At 42.6% G+C, this 20,925-nt stretch overlaps 1 protein-coding gene across 1 annotated transcript in view; it reads left to right on the forward strand.

The window, feature by feature from the left end:
* The window catches only part of MYBBP1A (MYB binding protein 1a), a 51,932-nt gene that overhangs the window by 532 nt on the left and 30,475 nt on the right, over window positions 1–20,925 (forward strand). The window contains exons 2-23 of the mRNA XM_031591887.2: window positions 64–159; window positions 1,412–1,495; window positions 1,851–1,925; window positions 2,070–2,177; window positions 2,639–2,829; window positions 3,135–3,302; window positions 4,444–4,561; window positions 6,885–7,174; window positions 7,473–7,580; window positions 8,190–8,315; window positions 9,071–9,277; window positions 9,926–10,034; window positions 10,439–10,526; window positions 11,427–11,578; window positions 12,163–12,252; window positions 12,921–13,061; window positions 13,465–13,629; window positions 14,675–14,832; window positions 15,682–15,816; window positions 17,016–17,127; window positions 19,323–19,454; window positions 20,696–20,764. Of these exons, the coding sequence (XP_031447747.2) occupies window positions 64–159; window positions 1,412–1,495; window positions 1,851–1,925; window positions 2,070–2,177; window positions 2,639–2,829; window positions 3,135–3,302; window positions 4,444–4,561; window positions 6,885–7,174; window positions 7,473–7,580; window positions 8,190–8,315; window positions 9,071–9,277; window positions 9,926–10,034; window positions 10,439–10,526; window positions 11,427–11,578; window positions 12,163–12,252; window positions 12,921–13,061; window positions 13,465–13,629; window positions 14,675–14,832; window positions 15,682–15,816; window positions 17,016–17,127; window positions 19,323–19,454; window positions 20,696–20,764 (2,922 nt within the window). The remainder of the gene's footprint in view (window positions 1–63; window positions 160–1,411; window positions 1,496–1,850; window positions 1,926–2,069; window positions 2,178–2,638; window positions 2,830–3,134; window positions 3,303–4,443; window positions 4,562–6,884; window positions 7,175–7,472; window positions 7,581–8,189; window positions 8,316–9,070; window positions 9,278–9,925; window positions 10,035–10,438; window positions 10,527–11,426; window positions 11,579–12,162; window positions 12,253–12,920; window positions 13,062–13,464; window positions 13,630–14,674; window positions 14,833–15,681; window positions 15,817–17,015; window positions 17,128–19,322; window positions 19,455–20,695; window positions 20,765–20,925) is intronic.

Genomic DNA, 20,925 nt, shown 5'->3' on the forward strand with positions numbered 1-20,925 from the left:
CGGCGGGGCTCCGAGCCGCTCGGGTCTGTGCGGGGCAGTTGTCACCGCCTGGATCTGTTTCAGGATGAAGAGCTGAAGTACGCCTTGAGGCGCCTGGTGGAGGGGCTGGGAGCCACACGCGAGGCTGCGAGGCCGGGATTCAGCTTGGCCCTGGCACAGGTCAGTGCGTTGGAGTCACGACAGGATACTTTTATCTCTTGCCTTAGAAGATGCGAGGGCGTTTTCCTCTAGTATCACGTACATTGTGTTTAAAAGTTGCTCGCTGTGGCCTAATGAGTGCGGCAGAGACTTCAGTGATGAAGCTGGTCGTGAAAAATAGGGAAGGAGTAGGTGGGCATTCGACCACCCTACGTAGCACTGAGGATGCCCGAAGGGACGTTAGCAGGTATCTATGAGAAAAGAGCAAACCTCTCTGAAAGGAGTTTGGAGCACGGTGGGGTGTCTCTGCTGTCTCTGCTCCCAGGTGACAGCGATAGGATGAGAGGTGATGGCAATAGGATGCCAGGGGAGGTTCAGGTTGGATATTAGAAGAAATTTCTTCTCGGAAAGAGCTGTGATGCATTGGCACAGCTGCACAGGGAGGTGGTGGTGGTGGTCACTGTTCCTGGAGGTGTTCCAGACCTGTGGGGATGTGGCGCTGAAGGTCGTGGTCAGTGGGCATGGTGGGGTGGGATTGGACTTGGGGATCTCAGTGGTCTTTTCTCAGTGCTGTTTCAGTCTTTAACATTGTAGACATTGAGTCTATAATTATAACTCGGTGAGTTCCTGCAGTGGAGGTCCCCAGTGGGATGTGACCCTATCTCACCTAACAGCAGGGCCTATTTTCGTCCCATTTAGGTCAAAGCCTTGCTGAATAGTTTTGTTGCTTCTGTTACAGGGTCACATATTGCAGCAAAATGCTTTTATTATTAGTCCTGCTATGTCTGGAGCCTACAAGCAGGAGGGGAGTCAACTCTTTGAAAGGGTAGACAACAGCAGGACAAGGGAAAATGCTTTTAAGTTGAGGGAGGGAAGGTTTAGGTTGGATGTCAGGGGGAAGTTCTTTACAGAGAGAGTGGTGAGGTGCTGGAACAGCTGCCCAGAGAGGCTGTGGATGCCCTGTCCATGGAGGTGTTCAAGGCCAGGTTGGATGGGGCTCTGGGCAGCCTTGTCTGGTATATTAAATGTGGAGATTGGTGGCCCTGCCTGCAGCAGGGGGATTGGAGCTTGATGATCCTTGAGGTCCCCTCCAACCCTGGCCATTCTGTGATTCTGTCTGCACTAGTTCTAATTCCCATGTTTTAATGTTGTAGTTGTGCTCTATCCTAATCTAATGAAGTAGCACATCTGATGTTCAGACATTTTGGCTGAATTTGGTAAATCTTTGTAGAATGCAAGAGTTGCCAACTGAGCTGTCTCATCCATTCCTCAGGTTTTGCAGGCTTTTGAGGAAATCCCATTATGCAGTGTCCTGGAACAGATAAAAGAAAAGCACAATTTGGAAAAAGTGAAAAAGGTGAGTTTTCTTCTAGCAGCATTGGCCAGCAGCTGGTTGTTCTCTGCTCTTTGGGAGTCTGGAACCTGGACAGTGTGACTTTGGGGTTCATGCACTGAAAAAACTGAAATATTTCTGAAAGCTGAAAATAGATGGCATCTGTTTTAACTGAGATTTGGCCATGTGACATAAAGATAATCAATGACTGGTACTATTAAACATGGTGTCAGAGGTTGGTTTTGGGTTTCTTCATCTGGCAGGATGTTCTAGGCTAAATCTTCCAGCCGTGTTGTTCCACAGATCAGAGGTGTAGCTGAATATGAGTTGTAACTTCTCAAGGGATTGGGTTTTTATTCAGCTATTTTTTCCTTTTCAGAAACTTGTAAGAAATGCTGCTTTTGGAAACTTTTTTGGAGTTATGGCTCTGTTTCAATCTGGCCGGCTGGTCAAGGTAACGTTACCATTGTTATTTTTTTGTTTATCAGCAGTGGTTCCAGGGCTGTCTGAAATACAGAAATGTCTGAAATACAGGGTGTGGAGGGTGTAGAGGGAAAGGCTGCATGCCCTCACTTTTTGAGTTGTCTTTCTTTTCTAGGACCAAAAGGCTCTGCTGGAGAGCATCCAGCTTCTGCAGCAGCTGGCACATCACCAAACACACCTCAGAGATCTCCCTAGCAAAACTCTTGTTGACATTCTGTCAGAGGTATGGCCACAGCATGTGGTGCATGGGAGGAGGGAAGGCTTTGCTTTGGGAGCTGCTTTTTCATTAGTTTGTTCATGGCTAAAAGTCGAGGGAGGATTATGGAAGAGTAAATATAAACTGTGGGAGCTGTATTCTGAATTGTCTGTGAGCAGATGCTTTTGTTCTGGGAAGGATGTTCTGGTTTACTTTAGTCTGACTCCATCATGTACAAACCTGTGCTTACTGACAACATACTGCCCCATTCCATGTGGTTCAGCACCTGGAGGACTGTATGGCAATACTGGATAAAAATTGATTAATTTTGGTTGCATCACCATAAAGATTAGTTGTAAAGTTTTTGGAACACCACAGGCTTTTAGTAAAACACTGTACAATGTAGGTGTTTTAATATACTACACAGCAGGTTAGTAAAATGCCCTCATGTGTTTCTCACATACTGTCTAACCTTCATTTCTCTCCAGGTTCCTGAAACTGTGTTTGAGGAGGTGCTGTTTGGCATCTTGCAAGCTGATCTGACGTCAGCCTTTAAATCTCCAGAGAACCTGCACCTTTTACTTGTGGGCATGCAGAAGTTCCCTGGTGTTCTAAAACCTAAAAAGCTAAAGAAGCTGTTTGGCTCACCTACTATTGTAAATGAAGAAAATATCCCCAGGTAAGTCGTTAAATGAGCACCATTAAATGCAGCATTCTTGTCTCCTGGCTATCTGTGAGAAGTATGACTTTCCCTCTGAAACCTGCCTGTATTTACTACTAGGAATGCTTTCTAACTTTCTGTGTATGTTAGGGGTTAAATGCTAACAGCTATGCAGGTTATTAAATTATAGTTCTAACATTTTTCCTGAGGTGTTTTGCCTCTGGTGATTAGGAAATATTCTGCGTTGTTCAGCAGGATGAATTTGGCCTTCAGCAATCCCCTTGCAGGTTTGATCTTTCACACTATGCTCTTGCTTCTTTTAGACTTGTAGAGCTTCTGGAAAGTGCTGCCAAGTCAGAGAAGAAGGACAAGAAATTACCCAGTGTTGGGCTTGATTTGCTACAAGTGGCGTTGAAGGAAGGTGCCTTTGAACTGTTCTGGAATGAAGCTGTGGAGAATGGGCTATTCAAGGAGAAATCAGGACCTGTGAGGTTTGTTTTAATGTGCAGTATTTATTGCTTTCCTTCTTATCCTTCTTGCCTCAGTCTTTCTGTTGCCCTGTGGTAGGATGGAGCATATGTTTTCTGATGAACAATGTGAAACATTTGATTATTTAGATATTCATGAAAAACCTTATAGGAAGCCAGATCCATGAATTACCAGTGTGATTTCTGCTAGAATGGGATGCATTAAAATGCCTGAATATTATCGGTCTCGTTTGGTTTGGGTTCTGACACAGTCTGTATTTTAGTAGGATATGACTGGGGTTGAAGTCATAGCAGTGGTTGTTTCAGCTCCTTTTCCAAATCTAATATTAGATCTTTGCAGGATTCTTAGATTGTCTCCTGCCACTCATGCTGTACAAAAATAGTGCAAAATCCTCAATATAAATCTGTGAGCATTTTAGGGGCATATAATTTAATTTGGATTGTAGCAAGCCAGTCTGTGGACAGATCTGAATCTCTGTTAGGTTAAGTGTTTGAAAGTCGTAGACATGTACTTACATAAACATACATATTTTAACATATTATATGAGTATCACAGTGAAAGGAAACCGTTTTCCTAGCCTTGCCAGTTTATGTCTTGTGTTAGTTGACTTGAATTGGCATCTGTGTAAATCTGAAAATACCCTTTGTATGCTCAAAAGCGTTGTGTTTCTTCGCCTGACTTCCTGTAGAATTGAGGCTAATGCTGTCTATCTAAGAGTTCTTGAGCCCATTGGGCAAAAAAAAACATTGATCAAATTTGACAGCGAGTTACAAAAACACTTAAATTTTTGTTAGTCCTGTAGAAATGGATACCTGGGGAGAAGAGAACCAGCTAGTGGGTTGAGGAAGGGGCTGCTGGTGAGGACTCATCTTTTTCTAGGTGGCAGAGGATGTTTTGGTATGGGGAGAGATCTGAAAGCTGTGCTAGCCAGAAGGAATGTTTTCAACAGTAGGATTTTTGAATTCAGTCTTTGTGTGTGGTCCATGCAGCCTGTCCCCATCACTTATTCTGTCATAGAATCATAGAATGGCCTGGCTTGAAAAAGACCTCAAAGATCATCTAGTTTCAACCCCCTGTCTCATCTTTCTGCGTGGCTTTGTCACTTTGTCTCTATTTGAGAGAATCTTCTTTGTTTCTGCTCAGTTACATGTGCTACCGACTGCTGGGCAGTGCTCTCCCTTTGTTGTCTCTGGATCAGCTGCAGATGGTTCTCAAAGGGAGGGTGATGCAGCACTATGGAGAACACGTTGTAACAACTCAGGTAGGTCTTCTGAAAGTACTCATGTTCAGGGATAAAGACACTGTTCTGAGCAGAGCTTCCCCCCTACGTTTGTTCACTTTTCTAATCTCCTTGTATTTAAAAAAAATATGTGTGTGTGTGTGATTCAGAGCTTGGACTCTTACTAAAAGTAGGGTTATTGCACGATGGTTGATTGCAGTGGGATGAGTGAGTCTGTGTTTGACTGTTAGTGCCTATTTCTGTATTGCTATTCATACTTATGTTAAGGAGTTTGGAATTATTCACTGCTTTCATAGATGTTGTCAAGAAAGCTCTAACCATGAGGGAAGCAGGGGAAGGGCAGCCTTCAGCATGCTGACAATGTCATATGTCATCCTTTGGCAGTCCTTTTGATTTTGCATATCTGGAAGCTCCTTTTTGTCTGTCAGTTTGCTGGGTGTTGTATGAGCATTTGAGAGCAAAGACAAAAAAGGACAACTTACTCTGTGTATTTTGGTGCTTGTTTCATTAAACACATCTTTAGCACAGATTTTATATGGAAATTGGATTTTGGAACTCCCCTTCCTCCTTCCTACTTAGGAATCAAGCAAACAGCACATCTCTACTATAAAGGGAGGAAGAATGAAAGGAGAGTACTGATAATAAAGGTCTTTAACTTGGCTGTCATGCTAACACAGTCCTAAACATTCTCAGTGGACCCAAAAATCATTGCCCTTTCTTGGGAGGGATTGGATTTGATAGTCTTTCTGTTCTGGTGCCAGAGCTGTGATAGATGTGTGGTTTTGCTCTGAAAATAATGATTATTATGGTGCCTCCATATATGGACCAGTTTTCTCCAGGGTTTTTCCACTGACTGAGTTGTTTTCTTGTGTTTGGCTTTTTTTCTGTTCCTCCATGTGCATCAAAAGATTTGTTAATGTAATTCCTGTCTGAAATATACAAACTACTGAAGACAATCTCTGTCTAACTGTATGCAAAGTGTATGGTTTTGTTGATAAGGAAGTAGAAAATATCTTAGTTTTATTTTCTTTGTTTTGTTTCCTTCCTTTATGCAGGTTGTTTATTTTGGAAAGCAAATGGTGTAATATTGTGAGTTTTTATTGAATTCGTGTTGCTCTTGGAGATGGAACTAGGCAAAGCTTGAGTGGTAATGATTGACAGTTATCTTACTGAATCTGCTTTTTGTTGTTTTTTTTTTTTTTTTAGCCAAGGGAGCAAAGTATTGAGTTTTTGTTGAGAAATGATGAAATTCCCACTGTGAGCTATTAGCCTGTTTGCAGCAAATCACTTGTTATTTTTTTTCTCCCAGCTTTCATACTGATGGACAAATAAGGAGGTTTTGAATACAGAAAAAGCAGGACCTTGCTAAATTGTGCTTTGTGTGAGATGGTTTGTTGGAATATTTATGTTAGGGGTGGATGGATTTGTAGTTAATTAGAAATCTGTAGAGCTTTTATTTTAAAAGCAGCGTTCCCTAAACTTTCATTACCTTTCCTGTTCCTGCCAGGTTTCTGTATTGATTATGATGGAGTACCAGACAAGTTGTTTTATTCATTTACAGAAGTTATGTTGCATTTTTGTAGTGAAGCCACAGCTTGTTCTCTCCAGGGTTGGGCCAGTTATACTTCTGTTTTTTTCCAGACCAAAAGCGAAGGCAATAAATGCTGTGGGCAGTGAAAAGTCACGACAGAATGGGATGTGTGGTGAGATGGGATGTGTGGTGAGATGGGATGTGTGGTGAGATGGGATGTGTGCTGGTGGTCTGTGTGCTGCTGGACTGTCTGCCAGCCATATGCCTTGCAGTTCAGTACAGCACTGATAGGCTTTAGCACAAACCAGCTGCACTTCAGGACGTGGGTTTTTAGGTTATGCTGGTAACTCCTCCTTCTTTCAGAATGCCTCAACACTTTTGAGACATCAGGGAGAGAAGGTGGGATTTGTTCTGTGTGCTGTAGACCAGCAGGCTGCTAGATGAGACCAGAAATGATGTGGGAGAATTTCTGAATTGAGAGAAAGTGTGAAGCAAATGGTGGGAGAAACATCCTGAACCCATCCCCATAAAATAGAATTGAGCAACCTAAGAGCTTAGCTGCAGTGTGTTCTGACCTGCTGAAGCTTGACTGGTTGGGAAAGTCCATATTGAAGGGCTGAGGTACATGCCAGGATTCTTTGGTTGCTTACAGTGATTCCTTTTATGTGAAGTGAAATCAATGACCTGCTGTATCCCTGATGAAAGTGTTCAGCCATGTGGCTTTAATTTACTTATTGCTGTAGTGATTTGTTCTCCTAATGACATGTAGACTCAGTGTGCTGTTCCCAACCTGCTTGTTTGACTGTTTTTCAGCTTCCAGACCGATTTAAGTTTGCTCCAGAGATGGAAGCATACGTAGATAAATTCCTGACCAGCTGTGATGATCCGGAGAGGCAGCTGGCAGTGATGATCGGCTTCTCTACTCTCACCAATCAAGGCTACCCAGTGGTACCCAGTGTTTGGAGGGTAGTTAGACACCTGCAGCCAGTGGCATTGCAGAAATACGTTGACTGGCTCAAGGACATGTTCCTCAAGCCAGACTTGGACTGTTGTTTAGACTTCTCAACTAACCGGCAAAAGCAGAACCAGGAAAATAAAAACATGTGAGTGTGTCTATGATGCGTCTTTTCATTCTGTTTCATGGTTAAGGGAGCTACTAATGCAGTTCTTAAAATGATTCTGGTGAACTGTAATCCCTTGGTGGGGCAAATTGATTGTTGTGTAGTAAAAAAGCAAGCTTGGGAAGATTGTATCTCTTCTTATGTACCCATTGCTTCTTATCTCATAACTTACTTTGCTGTTCTTAATGTAAACTCTCTAAGTGAAAGTCTTGCTGCATTGGGTTGTGTGCTTTGTGTGTGGTGTTCATGCTACTGATTGTGTTCACTTCCCTATTGAAAGAGCACAACATAAGATTGCTCGATTAAGGAAATGGATCATCCACCGACTTATGAGCATTGTTGAAAGTCCAGTGAAGAAAGAAGAGAGCCTTGTGATGGACATTTCCAGGTAAGAATGATTCTAAGACTGAATGTCACATGTGCTTGGAATAATTATTATCTCTACAGCAGTGCTCTAGGTAAGCTGTTTCCATGGCAGTGGGCAAATTGATACAGAAATATTCCATAATTAGTTGATTAGGTTCTGTTTTTAAAATGTGTTCTGCAAACTTGGACAAGCTCTTGTCATAAAAGTAGTTCAGGCCCTTGTGATCACCTCAGTCACATTTGTTTTTTATAAATATTGGGTTCCTTCTTCTTTAGACTGTTTGAAGATGTCACTTCTAATCCTTGTGTCAGATTTTAGTGAGTATTTATCTCTCAATTTGAGTCTTGGAGGATATAACCCAAACTTGGCAGTCTGAGTATTGTATTGTGCAGCCTCAAATGTTGACACTTCACTTTTGTGAAATCATGAGCATCCTTTTCTCTTCTTTACGCTGTGTACATGGAGAAAAGGGTTTTAATGTAGAGAATGGTATTTCTCAGTATTTAAACATCCTTACAAAAATATTGTATGTGCTGTGTTCTATTTAGTTTTGTGCAAATAAACTGTTCTTGCTTTACTATGACCTAACTGGCTTTTATTATTATTTTTTTCTCATTCTGTGTGTTCTAGGTTTTGCTTCTTCCATGCTTTCTTTGAGACTAAGAAAAAGACTTCCCAAATACCTGAGACAAATGCCCTTGTATCAGAACCCCTAGATGAACAAGCTCACTCGCTGGCAGCAAACTATTTCTTTGGGTAAGAGTTTTTCTCTCATGTCCTATGTTTAGAATTTTTTCATCTTTCCTGGAGGTAAAACACCACGATCACCATGCAAATGGCAGAACAAGATGTTTGAACTTGTGTGCTGCAATTGGAATCCCAGGCCTAGGAAATGGCTTCTTTTTTGAGGAGATCCTATCTGAACGTCCCAAAGATCCTAAGCTTTTTTCTAATAAAAACATTTCTTTTTGCACTGCAAACCTACTGAGTATGTGTGTGATAGTCAGGTAGGCAGTTGAACTCAGGATGCATTTTCTCATGTGGTTTCTATTGTCTCTTCTGTTGCAAACTAGAAGTAAAAGAGAGAGGTGATGGGATCACACAAGTTGCTGTTGGCTTTCTGTCTGGTCTGTGTGTGAGCCACTGATAGATCCATGTACTAAGGGAGATGGAGTTAGAGCAATAAAACAGGCATGGAATAACAGACAGTGTCAGGTGATTGCCCAGGCTGATGCTCTAACCTCAGTAGAGGGAAAGTAGAGAACACAATGGGACAAAGAATGGGAAACAGCTGGGAACAATAGTCAGTGTATAGCATCCTTGGGGACACCAAGGGAATGAGATGTACATTACTGTGCCTGGACACATGCATGGGTTGAAGGTTAGGCTTGTGAGTCTGGTTTGAAATGAGTGACCAGAGCTCTGTGTTGAGTGCTCTGTCTGGGGGCAGTATTTTGGCAAATATGGAGAAGGTCATCTGATGATAATGTGCTGGCTGGTTTTTTTTTCAGGTTACTTCAGACTTTAAATACCTTGACTGTTTTGCGGGATACAGCTGAGGCAGCAGCCTTGAGGGAGAAGCACATCCATGGTGTGACTGCAGATGGGAAGCTGTGGATCTTTCATCTTGTTGAGTATGCCAGTGAGCTGCTCTCCAGTGAGAAGTATGTCAAAGCTGTGAAGCCTTTTACCAAGGAACAGAGAGATGCCTGGGAGAGGTGAGAAGTTTGGGAGGCTGTGTGCTGGAATCATGGGGTGAGGAAGCTAAAAAGGCTTCTGGGTTTTGGTCTCTGGGCTAGTAGAAGATTTTGGCTGTATTCTCTTGTCCTCCTCCTTTTGTTCTGACTGCTGCAGCAGAACTGTTTCACAGGCAGTAGCAGTCATGTTTCTTCCCCCTCAGTATCCTGGTACTTGGGTTTCAGGATGCCTTCCTGTTTCTCATCACCCAATTCTGTTTTATTCTGTCTGTGTGTTAACAGTGTGTTAAGTGGTTTTGTCCTTTCCCATTTTCACTCACAGTCCCTCTCCTAAACATGTTAGCAACTCTACTAAGCTTTTCTCCCTAGAATGTCCGTTCAGACTTTGCACTGACTCTTTCCTGATGCTCTTTTCTGGGCATGATAAGGGTCTTTGTCTTGGCTATAGTATTAGGAATGTAGCTTGTGTCCAAGTGCAGAGGTTTTATAAGCCACACAGAGGTTGAGATGCTGTTGTTAAAATTATGTATTGTATGTACGTCCAATATCAGTAAATTAGAAGTTGAGTATAGAAAATGGTTTTGTAGATTTTGTCATGATTTTAGTCTGATCATAAGAGGGGATTTGCTGTTGTTATCGTGAAAGACTCAAAAGGATTTATTTCTTCAGGACACTTCAGTCTGTGAAGAACCTGCAAAAGAAGAAAAGTAAATCAGACAGTGCCAAGCACTTTGCTTTTCAGCAACTTCTGCTTTTAATGGCCATCCATCTTTTCAAGGTAAGCTCTCTAAAGCAAATGTGAGTAGTGCAAAATGTGTTGATGGCGAGGCATCCTGAACAACCAGCTGGAGAATTTCTTTGTATTCAGAGATCCATTCTTTCACTGCCTCTGGCTTCTAAAAATAGGGAATTTGGACTTAATAAACTGTTTCTTACACTGTCTGTAGACACCAAGTTACAGGGGCAAAGCTTGGTGGAAGCACTGGTTGTGCTATTGATCTGTTGCTGAGTGAAACAGTTCTACTTTGTTTCATATTTTCTTCTGTAGAGGGGTTGTAGTAGCTGATTTTAATACTTGTACTCTTTAAAGAGATCCTTAGGTTTGGGCTATATTCCTTTTGTTGCTGTTGATATTGGGGAATTCACAAACTGAGTGTTTACAGTCTACATGTGGTCAAACAGAATCCATCTGAAACAATGGATCTTCTGAGTGACCTTCTGAACTGCACAGAGAGGGCGTTCAGCAAGGAACCTAAGAAGAAAAAGACTGGTGAGTCCTTTCTGCAGAAAGAAATTGAATGGGATTGTTGAAGCCCTGTCAAAAGACAGAAAATGGAGGTTCTGCATTAGTGAATCACTCTGAATACATGCATGGTTTGATGCACTATTTCCCCAGGAAAATCCTCTCTCCTTCATTCTTTCCTCATCTTTCCAAATCTCTTGTCCAACCTTGCCATCCTCATCCCCAGTTGATGGTGTTCCTATGTGCCCCTTACACAGTTAGTGGGCGTCAGATCCTGTTGTTGTTCAGATGAGCAGCATCCAACAAAGTTCATTCATTTTGAGTCCTTGTTCTGTGCTGCCCATGAGCTTGCCTGAAAGTTGTTACTTCAGGAGCACAAGTCCTGGGCTGTCTGAATACATCCTTGTGTGCACACATAAGTCAGGTTCTTTCCCTGATAGGAAAGACAGGTCAAATCCCAACCTATTTCCACAGGCCCAAAGTGAGACTAGACTAGCAGCAGAAACAGGTTGGGATTTGACAGGAAAGAACCTGTCTTATGACTTTGTCTCTAAGTATGGCCTTATTCTTCTTAAATCCCTATGTAAATTGGTATGTTAGAGAACAGAAGCCATAATTTTGGTAACTTAATTGTATGAAGATAAGGATTTCCAGTCTTTCAGACTGTTGGACCACTCTCAAACCTCTTTTCATGGGCTCCTGTGGCTACTGATTTCATCGGAAGCTCTATAAAAATCATATAGTTTGGGTAACGAGCTGCTGCTAATTGCTTTAACGTGGTCAAATAGTGCAGAAATGCTAATGTAAGTAATGATTAAATTAATTGTAGGTTTTGTTACTTGCTGAAGCTTTGCAATCACCTAAAAACTATTTCAGGTACGTTTCTCCTTGTGGTTAGTTGTCTTTCCATTGTTTGTTCCTGTGCAGAGAACGAAGAGCCAGAATGGGTTGAGGTGATTGTGGAAATCCTCCTCTCCCTCCTTGCCCAGCCCAGCCTGCTCATACGTCGCATTTCCAACAGTGTGTTTGGACGGATCTGTCCTAACCTGACCAAGAAGGGCCTGCAGCTGATCTTGGATGTAAGTCTTGTTCCTAACAGGTAGAGAAGCGTGGCTCTATTTTGGGATTAAATGAAAGCCTCCTTGATTTAAAAAATGTCCATCATTTTAAAAGCAGTTTGTGGACAATTTCTTTGTGAGAGCATGTGATCTAATTTTAGGCTATATTCCTTAGCAGTTTTGGGCTGAGGAAATTCTTGATGTATTTTATATAGCTGGTACATTTTATATGTGAATATCAAAGGTAACTTTTTCTTTTCCTGGAAAGATTAAGCATAGAGGTACTAAAAATAACCAACACTGAAAACTTGAATTGGTCACACCACTGAGTAAGGTGGTGTCTTCTGAGAGAGTAGCATACAGATGGCAGTACTTGAAACAATGAACCTAATACTTAATTTGTAACAAATCAAATGTATGATCTGTTCCAACCTCTGCGCCTTTTTTTGTTTCTCTTAGAAAGAACTTATTAACTAACATGGCATTAAAAGTCAAAAAGTTGCATGCCCTTACTGTGTCATCATTCAGCTGTCCTTGTGAGCTGAAATTCATGCCTTTTGTGCAAAGCACTGAAAAAAAGGAAGAACAGTCCCTCTTTTTTGCAGGTTCTTGACCCGTACCAAGATCAGGATGAAGAAAGTGCTGTTGTTGTGGTGGAAGAATCAGAGAAAAAGATCAAGTCTGCACAGGACACGGTAATTGATGTGGCATTGCTTGTGCCAAACAATTTTCAGACCTTCAGCATTTAACAGTAACATTTCTGCTGATCAGTTGTAATAGACGTAACTGCATTTCTCTGCCTTGAATGAAATGGCTTTGGCTCTATTAGAATTTATTTTAAATGTGGAACACACAAATGGTTTGCTGGAAGTGCACGTTTATTAGTCTCTTGGAATTGAAGGAAAATGCTGTTGTGGGTATTTGAACAGGTGAGACTTCCTGAGAAGAATTGCCTACATCCTGAGATTAGCACAGGCCTCTCTGCAGCCACAGATCGAATTATGGTTGTGATGCACGATCATCTGAATTCCAGATCTTGGGCTCTAAGAACTGCAGATATTCAGGTCATGAAGCATTATTAATTATTAGCAGAAAGGGAAGTCAGATGGGGGGCTGTTACTTCAGTTCTTCCTTAGAAGCTTCTTTCTTAAGGCACATTCAGTGTGACAGAGAGGTAAGTCTATGTGATATTCTGCTCTTGGCTCTTGTGAGGACCTGATACCTGTTGTTATCTGAGGGCTGCAGGCAAGAGAGCAGGCTGAGGTAGGGCTTGACCTTTTATTTCTGACCAGTAGTGACACATCTGAGAATTAAGTGGAGCCTGAGGAATGGTGGAATCAGGAGATGAACTTTTCTTCCTCAGGATGATGATGATGAAAGTGAGGATTCCTCAGATGATGGCGACACTGAGGAAGAGAATGACAGTGAAGATGAGAAGAATGAAGAAGTGGATGAAGATTTTCGCAGTCAGCTGATTAATGTTCTTCAAGCAGGGAATGCACTGGTATGTTTTGAGTGCCTACCTTGATACAGATACCAGGAGGTCTGGGGTGGTAAAAATTATCAAAACCCCACATTCTGCCTGAGCCTATGTGGTGATAACCTTAGCTGTCATCTTTACATGATATTTGATGCAGGAGGTCAGGAGCTTCAAAGACAGTAAGTCATTTTTTCTTTCATTTATTGTCAGGGTGTCCTGAGCACTGTTGCTTCCTCACACTAGCCTGATAGCTTGCTTTCTACCTGCAGTCAATGAGATGGATGGGAACTAAAGCTTTGAGATGCTATTATGTAGTGTCTCTTTGTGTCCCTGCAGTGCTGGGGCTGTCATGGGCAGGTGAGGTTTAGGAGCTGTTTTTGAAGTACGTGAAGTGACATGTAGTTTTTGCATTCTAAAAAAACAAAAGGGAGAAGATGAGAGTGATGAAGAACTGGATGATGAGGCTATGATGGCTCTCGACAAGAACATCTCAGCTCTCTTTGCAGAACAGCAGAAACGGATCCAAGCAAAGAAGGATGAGAAAGACAGGATACGGAAAGAGAAGATCCTGCGGAGGGATTTCAAGATTAAGGTGTGAGATAAGTATCCCAAGCAAACAGCTTTGGCCAGCCAGCTTGCTTGCTGTAGCCTACTGCATGCTATGAGCTACTTAATGCTAAATAGTTTGGACATTCATGTATGTTGTAAGCTGATGAAGATTGGCACTGGCTTTTTGTGGCTTGTACAGCACCTGATGCAGCAAGGTCATGGGCAGGACTGGGGCTTCACATATCGACTCAAAAAAGAAAACAAGGTTGTGCTGTTTAAAAAGTGAACTGTGGGTTTGATTTGCTTGTCTGAAATGCTTCCACTGACTGGCTCCCTCCCTGCACTTACCCATAAGGCAGGTACCTTTTGTAAACTGGACAAGCTTCATGTGCCTTAGTGTGATGCACATAAAATCCCTCCTGGTAACCTTGCAGCTTAAGCTTTTTCTTGACTTGTTATGCTAATAAAAATCAGGAGGGTTGCGATTAACCCCCTCCTGGTTATTTTGTGTCTGTAACACTGACCTGAGGCCACTTGATGCCATCATATTATGGTACAAGGTATTGAGGCATGCAGGAACAGCTCCAGCTGCTCATGTATAGAAACATCTGGTTCACAGTAGCTAAGGAAAGGCTGGATTGTGTAGTGAGCCATTGGCTTTACTGCTTTTCTGTTCTGATGCTGTACAATAAGAGTATGATTTTATGGTCATGCAGTGTCTGGAAGACAAATGGGACTTATGGGTGTAAGAGCTAACAGATCTGTGCCAAATTACAGTGACTGCAGGTCTGGCTGAGTGGTGGTGACTCTCAGAACTGCTGTTTCAAAGTGGTGCCACTGCATAAAATAGGCTGGCGTTAACCAACAGCTTTTAATCTTCAGTTTCAAACATTTAGTCTTCACGTTATCATGTCCTAACATTACAAATGATAGCAGAAAGTGTACAGATCTCAGCTGTAAATATAGTTTTCTTCAGACATCTTCCAGCTGCCACATACCCTGCTCCAGCTTGAAGGAGCTGCTTTGGATAGATCCGTCATCTGTTCCTTGTTTATGTTTAGTTCTCAACTCAGTAACTGTGTTTTCAGGTGCTGGATCTGGTTGAAGTGTTCCTGAGTAAGCAACCAGAGAACCCCCTGGTATTCGACATCATTGAGCCTCTGCTTCAAGTGATTGAACAGTGCATGAGCTCAGACTCAGACAAGCAGGAGGTTGATTTTCTCCAGAAAACAGCTCATATCTTCACGTAAGTGTCCTTAATCCTCTTGCTATAGGTGAGGGCTTTTTCATGACACCAGTAGTATTAGATGAATCCCTGAAGTTTCTCTTTTTAAGAATGGAGACTATTGCTGTGTTTATAGATAATGTGGAATTAGATTATTGTCATCACACACACGCACACACACAAAAACAGTGCTTGGCCGTAACATGCAAAAAAGCATTCAGGACCTGAATTTTCTAGTCTAAGGGACTTCAAGTGTTAAACCAATTTGCAATGGAAACCTGCAGAACAAACATTTGGTATTGCAGGCACGGTACTCTGTCTCTGAATATCTCCCCAGGCCTCTGACCTCTGAGTCAAATGGTTCAACAACTCTCTGGGCTTACAGAGTTGCTGCTGTGGCTGAAACAGAACTCCCAGAAATTATTACGAAGACAGGAAAAGTACAAATTCTCTCTGCTTACTGGCAGAAGCGAGGAACAAGACAGAGGCATAATGCATGGTGTATGGTGTGATGTGTGCCCTCTGTACCCCACTCCCTGATGTTTTCAGCACTGCTCTAAGGTGCTGCTCTCTTCCCCTTTTGTGAAGCAGTTCTGCTGTAGCACATTTCGTGGCTGCCAGTTTCACTCTGTGGGAACTCCAGAACAATGTTGACTCTGTTGCTCAAGTAGCTGCTTTAAGGTGGAGAGCAGTGATTCTCCTCACTCTTCTTGCCTAGGCAATGTGTGTTTCCTTTGCTGCCCAGAGCTAGCACCATTTTTTTTTTTTTTTTTGTATTATGCTAAGCCCAGTGATGAGAGATCAGACATCTTTTCCCTAGAGTTCTTCTTGGAGGTAATGGCTTTGGGTTTGTGCTTAATGCTCTTTCAGGAACTCGTTATGCCGAGCTAAGCAGTACTGCAAGAGAGTGGATGTTCTGCAAGATGATTTGCACACCTTTGTGGAGAGGCTTGTGAAAAAAGCTTGCAAGCACACTGATTCTTCAGTGGCTCTCTATTATTTCAGGTAAGTATTAAAAAAGAGCTTCTGTACTGAGTTCTGTGGGCAGTGCTATGACTGTGGCTGGTTTGTAAACAGGCATAATGTTGCATATTACAACAGTTCAGAAAGCTGAGAGAGTCTATGAAGGCTGTGTGCCTGTATCTGAGTCTTACATGAGTACTACTAGTCAGTCAGCTTGGCAGTGTGAAGCATTTTCAAACAGAGATGTCTATTTTTTGTTGATGATCTGCAATATAGCAGTTGTCATATACAGCTTTGCTAATAGTGATGGGAAGTGCTCCCTTGAGGCTTCGTCAGAGAGTAATGAATTGTACGTGGTTCAGCACAGGGATGAGTATAATTTATGGTCTGTCTGCAATGATGATTCTGTAAATACTGTGGTTTCCTGTCTCCATGATAGCTCAATGAGAATTGTAATGATGCTGGCTTCTGTCTGTACATACCAGTATCTCTTTTTCTGAATGCAGTGAATTAGGATAAGCCAGATGTGTATCTGCTAAGTAATATTGCTGTTTCCTGGTGTAAATGGAAATGGCTCTCACCCGTAGGCTTTCTTGTAGCTTGCAGGTAAATTCAGGGAGATTTTCATACTCTGTACACAACTGTATGTGTGGGTGTCACGTTGCATGGTTCACTCAGTGCCATGGGACAGTGTTGGCTCTGCAACACAGCCAGCCTGTGGCTGTGCAGGAGCCATAATACGTCCTGGCTGTGTGCTGCATGGCTCCCTGCCAGCCTCTGCCTGTGCTAGTGCTGAGCAGAGCTGTTGTGTGCCTGCCCAGTTAATGCACATTCTCTAAAATTGCAGGCTTTCTGCATGCCCTTTCTGATGATCTGCCTGAGTTTTCCAGGCATGGAGTAGCCTGGGCTGGGAGGGCTGCACTGTGGTGCTGACTGGGCTCTAGAAGCCTGAGCAAATACAGAAGTGCTAGTCAGAACTGGTAGCATTCAGCATGAGCTTGAGGAAACTAAGCTGGTAGTGGAGATGATTGTGATTGTGGTGACAGACAGTGAAATGAAGCAGCCTCTTAAGATTTTCGTTAAATCTGTCAGGAGTGTGTTAAATTAAGAGAAGGGACCCTCTCAGACTCTGATCCTCTGTTAGTAGAGAGCAGGCTGCCTGCATCACTTGGCCTCTGCCCTCAGGTGGCTTTGCAGTGACACTGCTAACTGCTATTGTTCTCTTTTTCATTTCTTTTAAGTGCCTCCTTATACCTGCTCAAAGTGTTGAAAGGAAATGTGTCAGATAAATCACCAGCTCTTCCTGTCCCTCTGTCAAAGAAACAGACAAACACTGTCCCACAGGCTTGTCAGGTAAGAGCAGGCTGCTGTCAATGCAGTGTTTTTGCCAGTAAACTTGCATTACCTCATTTTGCTGAGAGGACATTGCTTATTCAGTCTCACTGTTTCTGCTGTCTGCAGATAGCTGTCTGTATGATTTCTTTTCCATGCCATAAAATGTCACGTTCTCCATTCCATTCTGCCTCACCCTCCTGTCTTTGCAGTTCCTGTTTGCCCATGGCCACCAGGGGCTGCTGATGGATACTGGATCCATGTTAATTACCCAAAATGCTTGATGTGTATTTATTGCTATTCTGTCTGATTTGCTGTTTTGGTTTTTTTTTTGCATTAACCTCTTTGCAGTCTGAGTTCTTTTTTGGGAGGGTGCTGAGGAGCAGGGGTGCACAGGGCTGTGGTGGATGAGGGTGAACTCCCTGAGATTTGGGCTGAGTAGTTTAAGTGAAAAAAGAGTAGAGCAACCCTGATTTTGGTGGTAGTTGGTTGCAGGAAGGCTCTTCAGAACCTGGTTCTGCTCTGTGAGCGTATCAGTTGAGGAGCTTTACTGTCTGTTTCACTTCCACATACTGAAATTTTGCTCATTTTTGCTGAAAATCTGCTGAATGTTACAGGTCTCTGAATTTGGTGGCCCCGTATGTTGGGCAGCCCCTTGCAGTCACCCCCACTAGAAATTAGGAAGGTTCTTCCAGCTAGCCTGCACTTGCCTCTGGATCTCTCAAATTGTGTGCAGGAATTAGTGCCTTAATTTTGTTAACATTAGTGTGGGAGGAATACAAACAGGACTAGCTTATGACAAGGGAGGGTCTGGAAATTACAAACAATGAGATATTATTAGTGGCTGAAAAGACAGTCAATGTTTCTAAGGCTTAGTGAGAAACCAAGAGTGCTAATCCAAGCAGCTCTTGTTCTGTGCTGGCCTTCCTGGAAAGAAAAACAAAGGAGGAGATCTATGGGAAACATAAACAACATACTTGATGTCGAGGCTGGGGTGAGACATGTTACATCCTTGTGCAGCTTCACAGCAAAGGCTATTATTCCTATGGGGAACAGAGCTGTAGTCTTGTTGTGCCAAGAGCAGCACAGCCAGCAGTTAAAGTGAGTTGCTGGTTTTAGAGAAGTGACACAGTTTGGTCTGTGTGATTCTATTAGTGCTGATGTTGTTTTGAGGCCAGGAAGGTTTTTTTTTTGGAGAGAACCAGAGACAAGTGTGTGTTTCCAATGAGCAGTCCTTTGTGAGGACATTCTGGAGCTTCTCAGTAATCAGCAAAGTGGAACTAGAACAGACCGTATGATGCAGTGGTCACATTGATGGAAAAGACTGTTACTGCAAAAGAAATGTTTGATAGCAATACCTGTGTGGGAAAGGATCAGTTTCCTCCTCTACAGTTATGTACATCAAATAATTACTAAGCATAGGCACTTCAGAGCTGTCTTCCCTTTTTTGGTCTTGCTTGTGTTCAGCTGCAGTAGCAGTAGGGCCTATGTACTGTCGTGAAGATCTCAGCTTTGATCCCCTTTCTTTCCCAGAGAGTTATGCTTCCCTGGCAATGTGAGAACAGTCAGGAATGTCAGGATGTGGTGCTGCCCTCCTCATTCGCCTGCATACTATTAGTTTGGATCCACATTGCTTTCACAGGTCTAATTTTCCTGCTGCCTGTCTGGCTTTCCTTTTCCCCACCAGAGGGAGATGTTAGAGCACTTACATGTGTCTGGAATTACTGGTTCCCTGATCAGCACCAGGGCTTGTCTGCTGGGCACTGACAAACCCTGGACAGAGCTGCTACGTGGTCCATTGACCTACATCTGCAGATTCAGATGGCTGTACAGCTGAGAACTCCCTGTGTACAGCACAGCTGCTGCAGGATTGTCTTGAACCTAATGTGAGCTATACATAGTTACCACAAACCCAGAAATACAGCCCTCACATGAAACCACACTACATCTAATATAATTAATCTTATTAGGAAGCCATGCTGCACTTCACTAACTTGGTCATACTGCTATTAGAACTTGGGAGAGCATGTGTAGGGCCTGCTTTGTTGTTTCTTCTTGGCAATATGTTCTATTCCATAGGACTGTTTCATATAAACTACCTAAGAACATTGAGCTGTTTGAAAAATCAGCGTGCAATGGTTGAAATGAATTGCTTTATTTAGCAATGAATCACTCTTGTTTCAGGGGAAAATGTTTGTTCTGCTTTTTCCCTTTAGCTTTTGAGCACAGGCTGCTTGGACGTGGAGAGAGTGACTTTGATATATCAGCAAGCACTGACACAATTCTTGTGCAAAAGAAACAGTGCCCTCACAAGTTCCATGTTTCTTGATCTCTTCACCCGCTTCCCGGTAAGTGCTGCAGGCTGTATGGTGCACTTTCTTCTCGTGGCCCCAAAATACAGCTATAAGTCTGGGGAAAGGAGAGAAACTTTTCCAGTTTGCTGTGGGCTGTTAAAACTGCTGCAGGGCTTCTTTGGATTTTCACCTTCTTAAACTCTGAATAGTGCGTGCTTTGAGACCAGTGCTGCAGAGGAGCACTCTGGTTTGGATTGGGATAAAGCATGGAGAATGTAGGTGAATAAAAGGCTGTTTATTAAAGAGAAGCTCTAATTTTCTACCAGTATTCAAGACCATGTGGATAAGCAGTGCTTGCACAAAGGCAGAAGGGACCAGCTTGTTTAAACAGCTCCTGTCCAGGTTTCTAGAGCTCGTTGATTCCACACAGCTGTTCCTTGCAGAAATGTCTTTTTAAATCTTTAAGCTCATCCCTTTTATAAAGCAAAAGCAATAGTTTACATGGATAATGGCTTTTTTAAAGCTGGATTTTACCCGCTTCCTAGAGCTATCTGTTCTTTCAGTAGTCTTCTTGCCCCCTTATGGAAGCTGCTTTAGGTGGTGTGGATGAAATAACCACCTGCACAAGGTGTTAGTGAACTTGACAGCAGATTGCTGTTTCTGTTCCTTCCAGTGCCTGATAGATGGCACTGGAAATCTGCCAGTAAGGTATTTGCAATCCACATGCTTTCTCATTTCTTCTGTCTGGATTCTTTCTCCCTGTGGAGTTGGAAGGATTTTGTATAGAAACCTAGAAATTGTTGGATTAGGCCAGAAAGGAGATTCAGCAAGCTTTGCTGATGTGAAACCCTGCCCTGGAAGTGTTGTTTTGACCATGAATTGTTGCAGGGTGTGACTGTAAGATAACATATCTCTAGAGATGCTGTCCTCCTGACAGCTCTTTCCGGCCCCTTAGTGCACGGAATGGGACCTTTTCCCAGCTCTGACTTTCTCTAGTCTAACTCAGCATGTTTCCCTTTGCCTGTGGAGCTGTTCCTCTGCATGAAGTGAATTGCCTGTAGAAAATATCAGGGAGGTGCAGACTTAAATCAAGAACCAGGCATTTTCCTGATCTTTTCCAAGTAAAAAGTTCTGCTGCTGATTTTGTTGTGATCAAGATTTTACTCAGGGCTGCTGTGAACAAAGTTGTTAATTTTCAAATAAGATGTTGCTGCTCTCTAGGCACCTTTCTTGTGGAATTTTCTTCTTGCTCAAGATAATAAGATAAAGAAAGACTCAATCTCTTATTGTTACAGATCATGTGCAAGCCATTAATAGACATCCTTGTGAAGTCTATCACAGCAGGAGCCAGGCAACATCAGCAGGTAAGAAGGAAAGCAAACAAACAAAGCTGTATTAAACAGTCAGTCAGAGAAGTCACTTCAGCACGGCAATTCAGATGGTGCTTAATATGCTTATTGCTGCCTTTAGGGCTGCCCAATTTTGAGAATTGGCAGAGGTTTTACAAATACTGCCTTGCTGCTTC

Source organism: Phasianus colchicus, chromosome 21, assembly GCF_987193195.1.
Source record: "Phasianus colchicus chromosome 21, bPhaCol1.hap1.1, whole genome shotgun sequence".
NCBI lineage: Eukaryota > Metazoa > Chordata > Aves > Galliformes > Phasianidae > Phasianus > Phasianus colchicus.